At 36.6% G+C, this 21,336-nt stretch overlaps 1 protein-coding gene across 1 annotated transcript in view; it reads left to right on the top strand.

Moving 5' to 3' along the window:
• Window positions 1-21,336, top strand: part of BMPR2 (bone morphogenetic protein receptor type 2) — a 103,722-nt gene that overhangs the window by 37,318 nt on the left and 45,068 nt on the right. The window contains exons 2-3 of the mRNA XM_035331880.1: window positions 13,723-13,896; window positions 15,076-15,255. Of these exons, the coding sequence (XP_035187771.1) occupies window positions 13,723-13,896; window positions 15,076-15,255 (354 nt within the window). The remainder of the gene's footprint in view (window positions 1-13,722; window positions 13,897-15,075; window positions 15,256-21,336) is intronic.

Raw genomic sequence — 21,336 nt, 5'->3', positions numbered from 1 at the left:
GAAAGAAGGAAAGAAGGAAAGAAGGAAAGAAGGAAAGAAGGAAAGAAAGAAAAAGGCAACATCCATGGTTCTGAAAACAAGATACAGCTCCACTAAAATTACCTCTCTTACAAACTACCAGAGGGATGAACTCAGTTGGTTACTGGTCTTGAATTAGCTTCAGTGTCATCAGAAGGGAGTGGTTTTACTGGATGAATGAATCACTAATATAATTTACTTCAGTATCTGAATTTTCTTTATATTTAATAAATTTTGCATCTTCTTTACAGTTGCATCAAGTTGGAATGATGCAATCCTTCTGCCATTACCAGTGCTGCAACTCATAATGTTGAAAGAACACGATGCTGAAATGTTAGTAAGATGTTAGTAGAAAATCTAAAGATGCTTTCTGTTTTTTACAGCGATGCTGTAAATACTTTATTATCTTGTTAAATGCTGGTTTCTGCTGCTTTCCTGTTCAGCAGTAACTCAGTTTCCAGTCAGAACAATAAATCTTTCTCATAATCTTAAGGAGGAAAGTGTTGGGGCATTTAAAGTACCAACATAGTATTGGAACACTTCTTAATAATAATAAGAGTACTTCATTTGTTGAGGTGTATTGGACGTTTAAATTCTGCATTTTTTTTTCTACACATGAACTGAAAAAAAAACATTTGAGACAAACCCGTAACTTCCAAATTGTTCAGTTTTTCTTTTTCCATGATTACATCTTAGCATCTGATAGGGCATGAATTTTGGCATTGGCTTTATTTTTAGTAAGATTTGGGGGGAAAGATAGATAAGTCAAACCTTAACCGTGCAATCTGGCATCCTTAACTCTGAATGGCGGTATTGTGTAATTCTCTTCGCTCATTCATTTTTATCTTCTTTCATTTTAAATGTGGTTTATTGGAATTTCTAAATCTGCATGTAATTTATATTCCCAAACTCATTTTTTTTTAAATCTATAATTAAAAGAGGAGTTAATATCACATTATTCTGATGTACCTTTCTCTTTGGCAACAATGATGTATTCCTGAAAATATTTTCCAAGTAAGCTAGGTGTCTACAGACTGTGATAATCAGTTGTGATGGCACATAGGCAGCTGATTTCCTAATCCTTTGATTGCAGTATTAGTTTGTCTCATTCTGAAAACCTGTCTGATCCTGTAAATGTGTTTAGTGAATACTGTAGAATAAATTACATCTTGCCTTAAGACTCTAAAACACATTCAGGTTATGAGCGGTATATTTTCATTTGTCCTTCTGGGTTTTTCCCTTTTTTGGTGTGTCTTTTTTTTCAAAATTCTGTTCTAAAACTGTTTATAAAAAACTGAAGAAAAAGAGAAAAGGACTCTAGATTAATTTAACATTGGAAGGATTTGTAATTTAATCACCAGAAGTAGTTCTTATCTGGCTTATCACCATGTCAAGTAATTTAGACTCGGATCAGGTTTTCTTAGAGACATTGCAAATAGGATTTCAATTACACAAATCTATTAAGAATAATACATGTTTTGTGTGTATGCATGGCTTATTTTTGAAATATCTAGTATACCGAATGTTTGTATTAGAGTATTTCATACAACTATTTTATTTAAAACGAAACATTAACTTTAGAAATGCATGTATAAACTCAAGTTTTGCCATGTTACACTCTAATTTTCACAGATTATAGCCAGCTTGCTCAAAAGTAAGTACATGAGTAAATAAATATGGGGGGGCGGGGGGGGCCCCCCCCGGCGGGGGTAGACAAGGTTTGTCTTTGTTTTCTTCCTTGTTAGTCCAAAATGTCAAGATGCTATTTGTTCTCGTTTTCTGCCCTTGGACCACATCTGATTCAGAAAAGGAGTGAACTCTAAAGGTTGTGGACTGAAGTGCTTATATTCCCTGTATTTGTTGTAGGGAGCTAGGCGGTGTGCAGGGCAGCCCATGCAGGGAAAGCCTGCTGTCAGCTCTGCACTCACCACCTCGAATGCGTGGCTTAGACTCACTAATGACCCAGAGCCTGATGTTTTCTGCATACGCTACTTGTCTTGGGGAATGAAGTAGTCTTGTGGGATGTTTTAACCTGTAGCACTACCTGGGGTGTGTGTGGGGTGAGGAGTTAGGATGACCTTTAGTGCATAATTGGAGTCATCATCCGCAGGTGTGTAATGCAAAACGCAAGGCAAGTTGATTACAACCTTTTATATGGGTGTCCATATTTTGGGAGTGCACTCTTCCATGTTTCATGTCATTAGCATGGGAATCCTCATATGGGGTACAGCTGTGACAGGTGTCAGGCCATCACCTAAACATGAGGATCTTAGAATCCATTAAAAAAAAAGTTGTCCTTCAAATAGAATAAAACTTCTACCTGTTTTGTAGACACCTTTCTTATCCTATGCATTTTCCTTTGCTTCTTTGGTGTGATTCTCTGTTCCACAGACAGGAAATCCTTGAAACAAAAGTGTGTTCAGTAGGCCAGGCTTGTCTTTTGTACCAATCACTCCCGTTTTAACTACCTAAGTTTAGAAACCAGAAGTTAATGAACAGCTTGTTTTCACGCGACACAGACTTTTCTGACTATACAAAGTTTGCAAAAGTTGGCTTCTAACAGCCTCTTAGCTCATGTAGTTATTATTGGTACAATGAGGATTTTAAATATGAAACAATAAATGCATAAACAAAATGCATGAATTGATTTTAAATAGTTCAGTACTGTAGCCATAAACTTGTAACAAATTTAAATCCTGTAAGATCAGGCAATGCATGAACAATGCCTCTGCTCAATAGGCTGGTAACTTTGAAGTTTAGCAAAAGCATAATTCAATATTTTCTGGTTTTGCCCATTTCAAACACCTGTAAGTATTTATAGCTCACAATTCTGCCTGTACCTCTTGTTACGTAAGGAATGTGGCGTAGCAGTGTTTGAAGCAGGTCCGAGTACCTGCAGCAGACCACAGTCTCTTAGTCTTTGATAACACTTTGTCCTCTGCGTAAATCAACTTTCACCTTGTCTTGGCTAAATTTAAGATGCCCAGGGATAGGTGGTAGTTTGTGGGATATTTTGTGGCATGCCATCAAGTGCCTTGAAGATAAAGGCTTGAGGTGGTTTTGAACTTACACAAGTGTTTTTTGAGGAATTCCAAGGAAGCGAGAGGCTCAACACACTTGGGCAGCATGGCGGTGTGGAAGCTTGTTTCTGCATTCTGCTCCTCTTGTCATTTCTCATTTAAGATTTTGGGTTGAAATAGACTACATTGCTGTAGGCAGTCAAAAGATAATGTGTATTACTGAGGGCAAAATGTGATTACAGTCTTGGATCTTATTTTTCTTGTACCTTCAGATCACAGAAATTTCCCCATTTTCAAATGTTTCAGCATATCACCAGTAGTGCAAGCTTCCTAACAGTATTTATAGGAAGAGCTTTTGTAACATACTGTGATGGACTGGCTGCGTGGATATTTTTATTTTTATTTTTTTCAAATTGAAGGTACTGAAAAATATTCAAGAAAATCTTTTAGTAATATACCCAGAGGAAAAGGCATCTGGGCTTGCTAGAAAAGCAAGTATTGTTATGTGGCATAGGGCAATACCCAGTAACAGACTTTTTTTTCAATAGAACCTAAAATAGACTCTGAAATAATTTATTTTGCTCTGGAAAGTTTGCTACATTTGAGTTTGGGGGAGAAATACCGCATTATTACTTAGCCTTACTGTTTCTTTTGCTGCAGAGTTTCCTGTGTTATTCCGTGCAGATACTTCACTTTGACAGCCCAGATAAACAGAAGCCAGACGTTCATACCCAGAAAAAATCCCTGAACTCCAGTGTAGGGCAAAGATAAAGAATTCCGCCTCTTTCAGCTTTGTGAGTAGACATGGACCAGCAGACAAAATTGTGTGACTAAGGCTTTGAAGATTTGTTTTGGCATAATTGCTAAACAATAACAGTAATGTACTTATTTTTCTCCAAAGGCAAACAGTCATTTAGAAAGTGAATAATACTAAAAAAGAGAGAGGTTTGTTTAAATCCTGTAACACTGTTTCTTGCTTTCAGAAGATTAAACATAGGTTGGGATTTTTCCAGGAGGCCTGGAGGAGTTGGATGTCCAAAATCCCATTGAGTCAGTGAAAGCTGGCTGCTTCATTCCCCATTTTTCCCCCAAAAATCTAGGCTTAAAAGTTCTTGAGCTTGAGTTGTAGTAATACTTACAGAGGAAACTATGTAACTATGAAACTGCCTTGCAAAATCCTTTTTGTTGAAGTTGTGGCATTTTCTTTTGCCCAACTTCATGAGTCTCTGAGTAGATTCTTTCTGAGCCGATTCACATATGTGCAAAGACTGGGATTCCTTTCTGCTCATAAAATAAGCAATTGTTTCATCTGGAGACAAGATGATGAGAGATCTAAAGACTGTGCAAACTGAACAATATGGTTTGAAGCCACAGCCATGCTTTATGCCCCATGAACCTCCACAGCAAATCTGTTCCTTCAGTCTGTGTCATCATGGAACTAAGATAATGTTATCTCTTTTAACATCCCAGAGCAGGTTTTTCACTGCTAACAGTTGATTATTTATGAATTTCACGTTGGCTATTGATAACATTCCTCTACTACCAGTTTGTTACACACACTTCCTTTTAATTGTCTTGTTAAAAATCAATGGTAATTTAGCATAGGAGGAGAAGATGGAAGGAAGGAACCTGTTGAACTAGACTTATACAGTAAAAACAAATGTCCTTAGTACTTACCAGCTGAGCACAGCTATTAACAGAATCTTAAGGAAAGTACTGAGTCATTTAAGTATGTAGATTATCTTTCTTAGACGTATATATTCTGGAGGAAGTTTTGTAAAGGGGGTAGGTCAGATTAGTAGCTGAAATAGAGATAATAGAAGGTCAAATTGTTAGGGTTGTCGTTCAGGCTTGAGGACACTTGTTTTTAAATCTGTAGTGTGTCCTTCTCTGACCCTGGCTGAGTCAATGAGATACGTCTTCATTATAGATTCAGCTTGATCTTTTCTCATGCCAGATGAAAAATGCCTCAGCCTCTTGATGTAAACCATGAACCAGCATTAATTCTGCTGCTTCAAAGTTGCTTGGAATTTATTGAATTTTGTCCCAGCAGTTTTTATGCCAGAACACAGGTTTCATTAGCTTTCTTTCGACTGTCATGAGGGTGGTAAAATTACTGTATCCTGTGCTCATGATAAGTGGATAAAAATTTAGATCTTTGTGGCAGTGCCTGATTGGATAAGGTTTGTGCAGTCAGGTGGTCTGATTGTCATCTGAAACATTTTGAAGGTTGTGGGCATAAGGCACTGAAACAGCTTATGTGCAGTAAACTCAGGTCTCTTCTGTATGAAATCTGCCAACGTGTGTGGACTAAATAATCTGTCAGCTGCTAGCAATAAATCTGTGCTGTCCTGCTACTCTCCCTCATAGATCCTCTTCCCTTAAGCTGGATTCTTTTAAGGTAACACTTCCTTGGAGAGTTAATCTGGGGAAGAGAGATCAAGGCCTTCATTAAAGAATTTGAATTGACAATTTATTTCCTTGGCCAATCCATACCTCTCTATTGACATTAATTCTAATTCATTAAATTCCCTATGTGTTGGATGAGTCTGGGAAAAAGCAGACAGCAGCAGTGGGCTACAAGGCAGTGTGTGCTGGCCTGTTGGCAGTGAGGCTCATTTCCTTGGGTATCCCTTGGGTCAGCACACCCTAGCTGAGGCCAACACGAGGCTGTAAGCCATGTACTGCAGTGGTGAGAAATGGTGGTGCCTGGGTGGGAGATGAGGTGTGAACCTCATACACAAATGCAATGTGCAAGGCAGCTTGCCAAATGATCTGGTTCTGTCTTTATCCATTTCAGTTACCTGAAGCCAGCAAACCAATGGTTTTTCAGAATGCAGTCGAAACAGCAATATGCACAAGTGGCTTTTAAGAATACAACACGAAAACGTCTCTGTCGTTGCTGATAGTGTTTTATCAGCAGAAACCACTGTGCTAGAAGGGGTATAAAGAGAAAAAAGATCTCAAAGTTACTTGGTTTCTTAAAGATTGGAATGAGGAAAATGAAAGCCTAAAGTATATCAATGTGCAGGAAAAAAAGGTACTTGAATTTTCTAGTGTCAACTTATTTTAACGGAAAAGAATCTTGTAAAAGAACATAAATTATTTAGTCATCTGCATGCTCAGTCACTTAATCACTTTGAAATGGATACCAGTACTAGCAATCATTTTAGTTTTGGCACTGGTTCTCAATCAAAGCCTGAATTTGTGTAATTGCCAGCACTTGAAACTGCTATGTTATACAGCAAAAGCAGAGAAAACCCAAATTATTTTTGTCAATGAAGACTAAGAACATGAAATATTGTGAACAGATTATTCCAGATTTTAACATTGAGTATAAACTATCTGAGTTTTATTGTCAAAATGTATTTTGTAGTGTATCTTCAGGTACATACTATGCCCTATAAAACATTGGAGGACTTTTTATGACTGCAATATTCTATTTCCTCTAATTTTCAGAAGGAGAGGAAAGCTTTTAATTGCAGATGTGACTTGCTGAAGTATTTTTCTTTACTTTCCTGCTCTTCCTTCCTGGAAGTTCCTTTTGTATTCTCTCCTTGCAAGTTTTTCTTATTTCTTCTCTTTAAAATATTAATCAGTGTTTGTGGTGTTTGTGTTTGTGGAGCCCACCTGGAGAGCTTCTAGCATAGAATCAGTGGGCTGTGCTGTCCTGGCTGTGTGTTGCATAGTGCTGCTCATAATGTCTTGCTTGAGAAGCCCCCAGCCCATTTCTTATGGTTTTGGACCTTCACACATGCCCAGTCCTTAAACAGGTGATTTATTTCTCTTCCCAACCAATCAGTCTAGATTTCTGCTGTGTATTTGGTAAATGTGCTGCAAAACACAGAGTACTGGAAGTGTAAATATATGAAAGGTCATCAGCATCTTAGTTTTTTTCCTCCCAGTATGTTAGTATTAAAGATGGTCTGTGTGTAGAAGAATTACTTATTTCAAAAAAAAAGTCTGCATGTGATGTTTTTATGTAAGTGCATACACATTTAGATATACTTTTAGTTAAAGCCTCTGAGGAAAGAAAGATGGAAAAAACAGCAGTGAAGTGCTTGCGAGGTGACGATTTCAAGTGTGTGTTGTTTTTTTGTTTGTTTGTTTGTTTTTTAAACTGTATCACGTCAGAAAGCAACTGACAGTAGCTGAGAAGATATACTGAGAGGAACCTCCTGATACACTCTAAGGTGGTATTTTAATCACCTTCCCTTTATTAGCTTGTATCATGAAGACATATGCTATCTTGTAGCCCTGCCTCTAGGGCAATGATGTTTCCCTGGATTGAATACATAAAAACTTAACAGAGAGCTGACAGGATCGAAAGAAAACAGGTTTTGTGTCTTTGGTCCTTCTGATTAATACCTCACTAACTCAAAGAACAAGTTACAGGAAAAAAGAATCTTATTTTAAAAAATCTGTTACAGCCTAAAGAAGTTCCTAGTTGAATGTATAATGGCCTATATTTAAAGAAATCCTATTATAAGCAAGCAAATGTTCAGAAACCTTTACCTTTGATATTTTTTGTTTTTCATGTCTTCACCTATGTGGTCATGAATGTAGTTGGATATAATTACCAAAGCAGTATCCATATATCTGTGATGCCAGCAAGTCTGTTCCCTAAGGTTACATGCAAATCTGTCTTCTGACGGCTACCTCGGATTCTTTTATTCATGATTCCTACATCACGAAATGTATTGCCTGGCACTAATCGTGTAGCCGCAAATTTTGATTTTTATCCTGACAATTAGAACAGGGAGTAGAATAATTCTCTGTAGCGTTTCCTTCCTTTCCCCCTCCCTTTGCACTTGATGAAAGTTCCATATACAGCATTGAATAGATGTACGGACAGGAAATGTTGATTAAGTACTAATGGAACCAACTTCCTATGCTATTAATGAAAACATGACTCATGTTTTAAGGATTTGCAGTTGGATTCCTGTAACTTTTGGTGTTTCTGTTTTAGTTGCTTTCAGTAATTATGTTTTTCAATAACAAAATAATTGCAAAAGACGGAGTTTACTAGTATATTAAAAACAATAGAAGCATATTCATTTATTTAAATTCATTCTAGTGTACATGAATTGTATTTGTAGGACGAGGTTTGTCTTGTAATTTATTTTTATATATTTTTTTTAAATCTTTGCTGTCCAGAAATATCTTTTCCCTCTGCAAAACATGTTGGGAGATGAACAAGTGAAACTATGATTAATTCCCAGTTCCTTCAGGATTTCAGAAAAGTAATTTAACTCTGTTTCTCCATTCTCAACTTGGAATATGACAGTAAGATTTCATTGTCTGCTGAAAACTGAGTCTGTTAAGTCTGTGAAAATGTGTGTGATGATCAGGTGCAGCCATAGCCAAATGAGAAAGTAGAGTGAATGTGTTTCTTAGTTTACTTATTTACCCGTATTTAATTGTAATACTGCTCGTGTGTTAAGCATGTCTTTGAAACTGGTCTATACACTTCATTTTTGTATAAAATAGAGGTGCAAAACGGGCTGGAGAGAAACAACTTTTCAACTCTGTTTGTTTTTTTTGTTTGCTTCCTGTGATAAGGAAGTGAAGAACTTGCCCTGCTTGCATGCTCCCCTCTTCTTGCCTCTAACTAGAACTTTTGGGAATGGTGCCTCCCATTCTTGTTTTCGTTGGAAATCCCTGCTGGATGAAAGAACTGGAGTTTGAGTTAATTTCATTATTTTTTATTAAATCATTTTGTCACAGTTTGTTTGCTCTACAAGTTCAAGGGGAATGGAAAATATGTGTTTCAGAATAAATCCTTTACTAGTCATTGTTCAAGTTTTGCTTTTGTCCCTTACAGCATCAGCCCCATCTATTTCCACTTGTCTCTGGTGGCAAAATTTTCAGTAGTTCATGACATATAAGCACTTGCTTCCATTTGTTTGTTTGAAAATCTCCCTGCATCTATCATGAAAAATAAATTAGAAAATAACTGAATATGTAATGAGTTCTTTATGACAAAGAAATGTATTTTACTATGAATTTAACCTTTTTGTAGTGATGATAAAAATGCCAAAAGCCTTTTTCTTCCTTGTTGTGTATTGTGGAAGAAAAATTAAGTAGGTGTTCTCCAGTTTTGGAGGTAACCTTTCATGTGAATTTTTCCTTTTCTTTGTAACTTTAGAAATATGGAAATTAAAACTTTTTTATTGCATACTGATATAATTAGATAGTTGTGTTTAAGTAGAGTGAACTGTCCAGAGCTTAAAAAATAAAAAATAAAAAAAAATAAAGTGTTCATTTGATTCAGTAGATTTATAATCTTTGGGTGTATATACCTACACCTTTGGCATTTTTTTCTGTTTGCTGTTTTAGTCCTTATGATAAAAGTTGTTACAGACTTGCACATTGACAGAGCAGCTGCAGTCCAGATTAATGATTTTACTTCAGTTATTTTTGTGATGCTTAAGTTGTGTAGGAGTAATGAGACGGATAGCTTGAACAGGGCTGTACAAGCGTTGATACAACATGGAATCTCTTAGCAAGAGCAGGATTCTGGAGGATGGCTTCAGCAGTGCAACAGATGGCCTTTGCAACTTGTGCCGACGCTTCGCTTGGAGCTAGGTGTTGGGTTTGTTTGCCGAGTACAATGCGGGGGCATTTCTTGCCTGGGCAGATATACTGTACAGCTTGACCTGTAAATGGCCTCTGCATTTTGCTCATTTGAAGATGCAGTGCTGGTGCATCTAGTGTCTGTGAAATCTGGAGGCAAAGGAGCGCTGCCCAGTGAGCTGCTCGTGAGTTCTTAAAACATGCCGAACGTGTCTGTCCACAAGCGCTTTGCCTTTAATTTTTCTGGCATAGATTGCAAATGACCTGGGTATATAAAACAGATCAGTTCAAGAGCCAGAGCCTTCAGAGGCTAAACAGCTTGTTTATTTTAATTGCTCTTGCTGTTTACTGAAGATCATAGCATTGAGGTATTTTCTTGGGTCTGTATCTGTTGGAACTGAAGACAGGAGAATCCAGTAGTTCTAGTTCTATGCCACCATTTCCCTGCCTTGGAGACAAAAACCAGCAGGGAACCCAGCTGAGGAATATCGTTCTGTCAGCTTGCTGCACGTAAAGTTTAGCACAGACACCCTAGCACCTCTGTTTTTGTTTGTTTGTTTGTTTGTTTGTTTTTACAGCAGTATCCCCATTTCTTCTGGGGAAAGTTTTAAGGCATACTCATCTAAGCTGGAAGCTGCTTCCTGTGCCGAACTTAGAAGTGTTCTTATACTAAAAGTTTTTAGAGCTGACGAGTTCCACTGACTGGAAGAGCAAAACGTTATTGCCAAATTCCCAGAGCAGGAACGTGCAGAAGCCATGTAAGGAAACTGAAGCAGCTCATCTATTGTGTGGTTCTGCAGGATAGTTTCTGGAGATCTGAATGTCCTACTTAATTTTCTTTGGCACTAGAGCATCAACAGTGAACATACAGAGACCATAGAAAAAAATCCTGATCCTCCAAATGTTCCAAGCCATCAGAAAAAGGGCAGGGGTCAGCAGAGTATTGCAGTGGGTACTGCTCCCGTAGGGGCTGTAGTACTCTCAGATATAATGGAAGCAGGAATGTGCAGGGATCAGCATGAAGACTCTATTTGTTGGGTGTGTAACCTTTATTTTTGTTGGAAAAGTTTCCCACTGAGATCATCTGATGCTAAAGTGTGGCAAGTTAGCTTGCATTTTTATTAGTATGCTAGAAAACTGATGAAGGCAAGCACTCATTTGCTAGCACTGGTGCTTTCCCATGCTTGCATCTGCCTCACCTCTCTGCAGGTGTTGGTATGGGACAGTATATTTTCTTAAATCAGAAGAGCTTTTGCTAGTAATGATCGTTTCCTCTAGTGTATGGTTGGGTAGCATCTAGCCCAGTGGTTAACAACTTGTAGTTTTCAAAGTAGCTTTGGCATGTTCTTGCCTCTCAACCTGAATCCTAATAGATACATAGAAAGATGAAGAGTCTGAAAATGGACAGTTAAAGTGGTCGGTGACTCCGGAGCACAGGCATGATACACGTAACTATATGTATTACTTTATGTATATGAGTTTGTAAGTGGATTTTTTTTTCTTTTTTTCCCCTATTAGTTTCGAGGTTAAAAGTGTTTTGTTTGTTTTTTAAAACCTATTGAGGCATTATGAAAGTGGGCTTTTCCTGGCATTGTGATTTTTGTTGTTTTGGGGGAAAAAATGCAACAAAACAGAAACACAGAACAGGTTTTTGACAAGGAAACTAGATCTCTGTGGCTGCTTTATAAGTTCTGTTCTTTTTGATTTATTTTTCATAATAAAGGCAAATCATGAAAGGGCTTATCTTGCAGCAACTTGAGCATTCTGTAAACAAGCAACATCCCAGATGACCTTAGTCCCATTCAGTTATTGCACTCAATTGATTTTAAAACCTTCGTAGTGTCCCTTGGAGCAGATGCATCATGTTTCACAAGAAGCTGAATTCTGTCCCGTTCCCTCTTGAAAATTGTATTTCAGTGATAATTTTTTCCCTTTTAATTTTCCAAAAGTTAGTCAGCCTCGGTTCTCTTGCAGTAGTTGAGTACTATCCTTTCATACATTGTTTCTTGGCCAGTCCCATGTCATAGAGCAGGGAATGTAGGACAGATGCTTCACGCCTGGCATACTCAGCTGTTCCTGAGAATAAAACTACTGCTTGCGACTGGCAAGGACCGCTTGAGGCAGCACATTAGCTCTTAATATATGACCTTTTTGTCCTCAGTAACTCACTCACTCATTTAGAAAGAAAATGTTACATATGAAATTTGGGCAATTGAGTTTCTGAACATAAGCCACTGCTTTGTAATGAATGTATTTATCCCCTCAAAACTCAAGTTACAGATGTAAAAGATAAATTGTATACCAGTCAGAGTGTACAGAGAGACGGGTGAGTAACATGGACTACAGTCTAGGTTATTGGAGTATGTGGAACTGCAAGTGATTGAATTACAGGAGCTTAAGAAGTTCCTGTCCCCCCCACTGAGAATTTACCACTACTGAACTGACATGCAGCTCAACTGATCATACATGCCCTACCAGACCATTAAAAATACACTAAGTTGTGCTATTTTAATTACTGCTGCTACCAAATAAGCTGGGGGTCAGCGTCAGACTGTTTTTCTGCATGGTGCAGTTATATATAGTTGTCTCTGGATAAGAAAATACTGAGTTTTGACTCTTTAATGAGTAGTAAAAGCCTTAGAAAAGAGACATGTCTGAGTCTAGATGTCTTATTTTGTTTTTCTGTTACAAAATGATCTGTGCTGATAATACTATTAAACAGTGTTTTTGCAACAAGTGTACTGTAGAATGACAAAATAATTAAATTCTCAGTGAATAAGTATTTTGTATGTATCCAGTACCTTTAATAATTGACAATCATATGCTACAAGTTTATTTTAAATTCAAAATTGTTTTTTTCAAAAGATCACTAGCTATATACTAAACCTGGTATCTTCCTGCTGACTGTGTTTTCACATGAGTTAAAGAATAGGATGAAATCTCCTTGATATGCATAGTACAAGTTTTTACTGAGACTGGGTCTTTTCTGAGCTGTACTACTGATTTTTTTTTTTTTTTTTTTTTTTTTTGTGCTGTAGTAACACATCTACCTTGCCATGCATTTTATAAAATCTTATTTAAGTGAAGAATGAAAATACTTTAAAGAACGCATTTACTACAAATGTAAGATTTACCTTGGAGCTTGATGTCTTTCTAAAGAATTTGAAAGTTTACCCATCTTTTCCTAAGGAAAAGATAGAGGCGTATCTGCAAAGTTGAGTCCTTTAATGGAGGTGACATAAGTGAAAAAGCAGTAATTGTATGGGTAAAACATCTGAGTTCTTAAGTTATTCCATTTTTAAAGTTTTATTGATCAAATATTCTTGTTAAAATCAGTATGTTGTGATTTACTTTTTTTTGTAATAAAAAAATCAAAGATTTTTTCAACTGATCATGTATATTTATTTTTGTACTTTTTTCATACATAGAATGTTCCTGCTGGACATTGCTCAGGGAGATTTTATGCACAGCATCGCTCCTGTTTACAGTCAGTGTTCTGCAGATCTGATGATCAGAGTCATATGGGTTTTATTCAGCTGTTAGTATTTCTGTTGGTGGTCATTAATGATCTGTGAAATAGCCAAAACTAATAAGTTGCTGAGCAAAAAGAAGTAATGTCAGTGCAACAGATGGGTAAAAAGTAGGAAAAAAGAGAGATCAAAAGAAAGAGAGTGGTGGGGTGGGGGAACTGAACGAGGGAGGCACTGGGTTGGGTGGCACTCTGAAAAAGATTATATTGGTTTAGGATCTAGAAACAAGTAACCCATTTGGTTGCTGAAGAAACCAATTAACAGTAGTGTAATTTACACTTGAGGACAAATGATGCAGGCTATGCAACGAAATTTTTGTTCTGTACGTGTGGACTTCAAGCATTTATGCATTCATTTTAAAATGTCTGCTTTTTTTTGGTCTTCTTTAAGAAAGTAACTTCAGGATAGATGGACCTCATTTTTGTTTCTGACAGTTGAAATACAGTTTAAAGAATGGGCACTTACAGTTCAAGATGGTTATAGGTTTCCAGAAGACCATAATCATACTTTAAAGTTAAAGTTAAAATTTCATGAATGAAATCAGTGATGAAAAAATATTTTTCTTTCTTTTTCTGAAGCTGCACAGAGCGAGGAGCGGCTGTGTGCATTTAAGGACCCATATCAGCAGGACCATGGAATCAGCGAGAGCCGAATCTCTCAGGAGAATGGCACAATTTTGTGCATGAAAGGTAGTACCTGCTATGGACTTTGGGAGAAAACACGAGAAGGAGACATACATCTTGTAAAACAAGGTATGTAACGTTTCATCATAAGTGCAGTTTTTGCTACTCTTAAATTTTTTTGTGGTATAGCGATCTGATCTGAGGATGCTGTGTCGCAAAACTGAATGTTTTGTTTGCTCATTGTACAAATTTAACTTTCCATTTGGCAATCTTGAGTATGAATAACTAGTTTGTTGAAATAAACGACTTATAAAAGAGACTAAGGAGCCCAGTGTACAGTTAAGGAGAAAAAACCTCAAACAACTTATTACATAAGAAGTCCAGAGGAAGATAGCTTTCTTGAGTATATCTCATTATACATATTGAGTCATGATAAGTTTTAAAATAAATGTCTCATTAAGTAAAAATGTACTTTCAAATTGATTGGATGTTTGTTTACAAAGTTAATTGCAGCTTTAGCACAAAAATGTCACATACTAACTGTCAATTATTTTTCTGCTGGAAGCATGATGGTAGGGAGAGGTGAAGTGTCTTGCTGTTGCTGGAGATGTGCTTTGATACTCATTCTCAGAAACTCTGTGCTTGGTTACTTGGATACAAATTAATGTAGTATAAGATAGGAACTGAATGAAAACTGGTGTTTACAACATGTGCAGTTCACCTCAAAGCTCTTATTTCATGTTTGATCTGGTAATCTGCTTGCAAGAAACACTGATTGCTTACTGCTGCTCCCACACTGCCTCTTACCTTTCCAGGCACGTGTGCATAAACATTTAACTACCTTTGACCATATTTGAGAAGGGACAGTTGGTATAGGAGCCAAGGGCCTAAACTAAGCAAGAAATAAATTATAGTTCTGTAGTTCTAGTAATGTTGACAAAAGGACACCATTTTTAGAAATTTTGCAAGAAGTACTAAACTATAGATGCAGTCTTGTTTTCTAGCTCCAAGAAGTCACAGTTTTTGCCTAGACTGTGGGCCAGGTGGTGGTTTGTCATAGTGAGCTTGACAGCTGGGCAGCTTTGGTGCTGGCCTGCATCACCAGCTGTGTTTCTTCTCCTACACAGTGGTAAATTCTGAAATAAATTGTCCAGTTGCTGGTTTTAAAAGGTGTTAGTAATGTCAGTCGAGCAAATTATGATAACTGTTTTCACCCTGCTCTGTAACACTTAATTGGGTATTATATGGTACTGATTTCTATTATGCCTCTATAACAAAAATAATTATTTAATCAACTTCTTTTTACAGGTTGCTGGTCTCATATAGGAGACCCACAAGAGTGTCACTTTGAGGAGTGTATAGTTACGACCACACCTTCTTTGATTCAGAATGGAACATATCGCTTCTGCTGTTGTAGCACTGACTTGTGTAATGTCAACTTCACTGAAAACTTTCCACCTCCTGATCCTACTGATACAACACCTTTCAGTAAGTCAGACGTTTCCATCTCTGTCATTTCATTTAGAGATTCTTCTTTTGTGTACTATAAAATGTGAGTATTTCTAATCATATGCAACAGAAATAGCAAACAGAACAGAGCTTTTCCACATGAAGTTTAACACATTTATACATATGCCACAGTGCTCTGCAAAGAATGAGTTAAGTGTTTACAAGAGAGGTCTTTGTATAGGCAACTGCTAAATGCTTATTATATTTTTCAAAATAGTCTCTAATCTTGGGTGCTTGGGTGTTTGCCTAACTTGAGAAACGTGGAGATATTCAGAAGGATTCTGATGTCTGTTAAAAACAGGCCAGGAAGTTCATTAAAATTATGGCACTTCTGAAAAGTCTGGCCTGTCTATTCAGTCCTGGTTCATAGATAGCTTTGAGCAGTAGAACTGGTCTTAAAGGGATCAGGCTGTTGAGGTTCTCTTCAGCAGTCTTAAAGTGCTTTGAAATCTGACTTCTTCCCTTTGCATATCTCCGTTAGAGATTAATTTTGGCATAACGTTCAAAGAGTACTAGTTAGAGCAATGTAGTTTTTGTCCAGATTAGATTATCTATTAAATTATTTATTATACAATAAACATAGCAAATGGATCCAAATCAAGGTATCACACCCCTTAACCTCCAATTACAGAAGCAAGATCATGACTAGCAGACACTCTGTGATGCTGCATTCCAAGAATTAAGAAGCAGAGTTGTTAGCTTATCTGAACTTCTCTACAGCCTTTTCTAAATAAGAATTGAATAGAGGCAGGATTGTAAATGGAGGTACAAGTGTTTCTGTGTATTGAGAGTTTTTTGTCAATTGAGTATGTTGTGAAAGGAAGATGTCTTTAATGGGATAGTATTTACAGCTATAGAATGTGAAAAGAATAATTTGTATTTAGGAGTGATAATTCTTTGAATTCACTTAAACGCTAAGATAGTGATGGCATTAATGCTTTCAGAAGTAGCTGAAAGGTGGGGTCTTTGTAAGCAATTTTGAGCAAAGTGAGGGCTTGGCATGGTAATAGAAAAAGAAAAAGCAACCTTTTATTGGCAAAACGTATAGAGTATAATTGGGTAAAGAGAAATGGCAAGATGTATGGTACCTTTTGGCTGATAATACTATTTGTACAACTAGTGAGCAATCACTGTTTACAACCTTTGTCTGAGCTCAGGACTTTGCAGTGCAGAAGAGACACCACTTGACTCTGGTAATAGTCCCCTAACTGGGCCCCCCAAATGTGATGGGAGTTACTGCTGTGCAGGGGATATAGACAGGATGATGTAAACGTAATTCCTTTTTCCTTTCTATCCCACCAAGACAGGGAGACAAAGTTCCTACAAAATAACTTGTGTTTGTGCTTCTCTAAGGGTAGAAATTGCAATCTGCAATTGCAAAATTTGGTTATTGCATGAGATGATCTTCAAATGATTTCTAAGTGGAACTTTTAATACTGAAACATCTAGCCTAACTTGCAAAGTGAGAGGGGGAAAAAATATTAAACATGTAATGCAGTCCTTAATTCACCCAGGTGTAATTGACTGTTGCAGCATACATTCTTACTGACTCAAATTGTTTTGTGTTATTGTCACCTCCCATTTTCATAATATGCAAACTTGTCTTCAGGCGTAAGCAAAGTAGGTTGCATTGTGGCACAGTTGTCTGTCTGCATTGGCTGTGCTAGAGATAGACTGGCCATGCCAAGCAAAGATGGCCTTATTTGCTATTCTGGTATATTATTTGTAAAGCTCTACTGCTGCTTCCTCCATTTTGGAGGTAGATGACGTTCTAGAAACCTGCAAGGGTGAACAAAGAAGGAGGTTGTGATGTATAAACTCCAACATCTTTATTAGACCATATTTTATACTGTCCTTTTCCAAGCCCTCTTACCTTTTCTAGAACTCATTTTGGTGCTCTAAGATTTACTTTTGCCATCTCAGCGCTGAGGACAAAATTCTTGCACAGTCTTATGGGAAATCTTCTGCAGAAGGTTCTTCCAGTATAGCCCACGATGTCTAAGAGCCCCGTTTCATCTATATTTTTGTAATGCATTAAAAAGGCTGTATGTGGGAAAAGTTCTTCAATGACAGAAAGTAAGGTATTTGGCCTAACAGAACTGCATTTATCTTTATGGTCCTGTAAATTTCAAAGCATGTGTGAATAGTGTATGGTTAATGAAGTGAAGCCTAATGAATTCAACCAACAGTTAACTAAGTATTTGTAATTGTTCATTTACTGATGTCCATTAAAATCCCCAAGAACAAAAATTACATATCACAAACGGAAATTCAACTCTAATTGAAAGATTAACAGAATCTGGTGAAACTGGTCAATTTTAAAAAATTTTATCAAGGAAAACAATAAGTGTTCTTTTAAAAGTGTTCTAGTTTTTCTGCATCGACTTGAAAGGCCTCTGTAAACTTTTACGTTCTTGAGTTAAATCCATCCAGAAAAAATAACAGAAGAATAAGCAATAAATTTTTGTGATAACTTTGTTGTAATATAGGGCAAATAACAGTAGTATATTGAAAGACATAGCTAGGATATAAATGTTTCAAGAAAAGTAGAAGTAATTGAATTAAAATCTTCATACATGTTACATATATAAAAAAAAAATCTCATAAAATACATCGCCTTCTCATAAAAGTACACTTAATTTTTATGTCATTGTTGTCTTCTAGGATGTCAAAACATGTTTATCTCTTAACCACATCTTTATAGAATGGAATATCTTATCTAGGCTGATTCCCATTGGTTAGGGCACAAATGCAAGAAATCCATGCTATTTTGTAGAAAAATGTTTATAAAAATGAAAAATAAGATCAAGGACAAACTGGTTCTTGAAGCCTTAAACTTAATCAAATTTAATCCTTACTCCTTCTTAACGTGCAGTTTGTAATTCAGTCATATGTCTGTGTAGTCATAATATTATTCTGTTCTATTTTAAGGATAATCCAGAAAGATTTGAGTTGTTGTTGGTTGCTTGGTTGGTTGCTAGTCCCTCCAGCTAGTATCTTGCAAATGCTTTAGGATTGTATGTAGTTGATTGAGGTATTATAAATGCAAAGATTCAGGTAGCAGTTTCCTGAAGTGACAGAAGATTGGAGAATGGTGCTTCTATCAGATCTAAAGATTTTATCTGCGTAAGTTTAGGGCTACTGAAATGCAGAAGTTCAAGAATGTCCTCATCCTCAACCTAAGCTTGCACTTCTCAGTCAGGGTGGGTAGGAATGCTTTCTTGTGCTTTGCAAAATCAAAAATTGGAAATTCATTATTCTTCCATCTTTTGTTTTCACAAAGAAGTGACAAAGAACTCCACCATCTTAAGTTCAGTCAGTACATGTAGATAGATAGTCTTTAATCCCACTTTAAAAGGGCCAACTATCCCTTTGTTTGTAAATACTTTGAGATGTGTGTTTATTCTATTGGTTTTGTCAAATATCCATTTTGATATTTTTGAAAAATATCTGCCCCTTGTGCCTACAAAATACTTCCCAAATTCTGAGATAATTTGAAGGCAAATTCGTTAATTCTAAATACATTCATAATGGCCATTTAAATAGAATATAAGTAATTAAAGAGGTAAATGTTCTCCCTCATTGGTCATAGGTATATTGTTGTAATGAAACATTTTAAGTTAATGTAACATCAGGATCAAAGCAACAAAGCCATTTTTAATTACTATTTTTTTTCCCCTCAAGGCTGCATTCCTGGCACTGCAAATAAATTAATCTTACAGCAGCTGAGCGTTAAGTATATACTTTTGCATGACAGGTAATGCATTTGCATGATACGTGGGAAAAATCCCTGGCAGCAACAGTTGAGCGTTGCTGGTAGATACTATTGTTGAAATGATGTAGGTTTTTTTTCCCCTCATGGCTGCAATTTTTAGAGGATCTACAAAATTATATTAAATATGAATGCTGAGATTGGGTTACAGACAGACTGTTTGCCTCGCACAGTGAAGGAAGTTGAAGTTTCTTTACTCTAAACCATCAATAGGCTGGTTTATCTTTCCAGTGTATCATCTCAGCCTTTCTTTGCCAACTTCCTTGCTACAAATGTGTATTTGGTTTGAATGCTCACAGAATTCTGTGGAAACTTTGAGGAAAGCTACCATCTTAAAAGAAAGTAATTATTAAAGTGCATGGTTGGGTCAGGTTAATTAAGGTAGTAATAGATGGTTTTCATTCAACTATTATTTTTGAGACGTAGCAGTTAGACTCACGTTGCTGTGGACACATGGCCCAACTTTGCTCCCATTGAAGTTGGATTAGATCACGTCAGGCAAATTTTGGAAAGCCTTAACCTTACTCTCTCAGTTCTTTTGCTGAACTGCTTTTTCCAGAGGCTAGCATTCAATATTAATTTGTAATTATGCCTTTTGTTTCATCAGGGTTCTGGTTGGTGAATGCTGCACCTGATCAGCTAAGTTCTTAGCCGGTGCAGTTCTTCCACCTCTGATTTGCTAATTTAAGAAAATATTAAGTAAATAAGTGTGTTCCCCTACTTGTGTGATACTTTTTATTCTATTGATTTAGGTATATAGCAAAGGGAAAACTACAAACCTTTGCAGTGTTGTAGATCTTCCGTTTGGAAAGATGGAAGTAGGAATGATCCACCCAAGGACTAAAACTTCTGCCCTTGAATGACAGGGAATAAATCAGGCACATCTTTCACAGTGAAGAGTTGAGATGCTATATATCATTACTGTATCTTCACTATATTGTAAGCTAGGGAAATCAACATGGGAAAGTGGCAGAAAAGGAAATATTAGGGCAGTAATTAAGGGTGTTAATACCTCTTTTTTAAAAAATAAAATTACTCTAAGACAGCTATGTATTGTGTAAGAGGACAATACTGTGCCTCCCAGAAAGTTACTTACTGGGACATTGTAGAAAATGGAGACGCTGAACTGGTGAAGGAGAAAAGATGAAAGTGTATGGTGATTTCTAAATGTGTAGTTCTGTTAAAAGAGCTTATATGCAGAGCAGCGAATAGAGGGTGGGAAAAAATGACAAGGGTATTTTTGAATAATAATTCCATGAGGTACTGACATAATGATATAAATATATATATATATGTGCTAGCTATTAACAAAAGTGTATTTTCTTGAACCTTCAATTGCTTTTCTTGTTTTTGTCTAAAATCTAATGCATGCTTAAATGAAATCCTTGTATTGTTTATTTTTTCCTGTTTATTAGGCTATGGGAAATGAACTAACTGCGGGGGGGGGGGGGGGGGGGCATTGATAGAGGGTGCCCATTACTCCATAGAGTTACCAGTGACGTTTTGGAAATGGGCTAATTAGGGTTATTTCTTGTGTTGTTGCAACAGAGGGAAAGGTGATGGTATTTAAAGGTTTATGTAGGGGAGAAAAAGTAGAAGTGAAAGGCTTTGCAGAGAGCAAGCAGACAATATTATACCAATTAATAATCTTTACAGAAGGCTATGTAGAAATTCAAGTGAAATCCTTAGTTTATGTAGAGTCAGTGGAAGGTTTGGCAAGTCACCCAAGGTAACTGGTAACGCTTGTTGAGTAACTTCAGTAATCCTTATTAGAAATGCATATATCAAAAGCAGAATCTCTTACAGATTGTTGTTAGTAGCAGTTAAGGTTTTAACTTCTAAGACATCATAGTCTTTTGAGATTAAACTTGCATCTTTACTGAATATAAAATCAAACCTTTGATGTGCAATTGGAGCCAGACTATGAAGGCAAAGCCTACTTAGAAAACTGTACTTGTAAATTTTTCTCTTACAGAAACATTTAATCAGGAAGATTAAATTGACGTGTTTTTCTTACACTGAGATGGAAGTATTTTGGAAATACTTAGAAATGTTTTAAAACCTCTGCTATGCACGAGAACACTAGAAACTGTGACTAAATTAATTTAAAAAAAAAAAGTTTATTGGAAAGCTGATAAACATTTTTTTTTGAGCTACATTCCCTGTTGCTTTATCAATCAGCTGCTTGAAGTGCAATAGATAGGAGAACTGTACAAGGTAACTTTAGAGCTGTGCCAGCCTGAATTAGTGCTTTGTTATGACCTGGAAACTCAAGAACAAGGGCCATT

This window comes from Oxyura jamaicensis, chromosome 7, assembly GCF_011077185.1.
Source record: "Oxyura jamaicensis isolate SHBP4307 breed ruddy duck chromosome 7, BPBGC_Ojam_1.0, whole genome shotgun sequence".
Lineage (NCBI taxonomy): Eukaryota > Metazoa > Chordata > Aves > Anseriformes > Anatidae > Oxyura > Oxyura jamaicensis.
The sequence above is the reverse complement of the archived record's forward strand: the minus strand, read 5'-3'. Positions and strand labels throughout refer to the sequence as shown.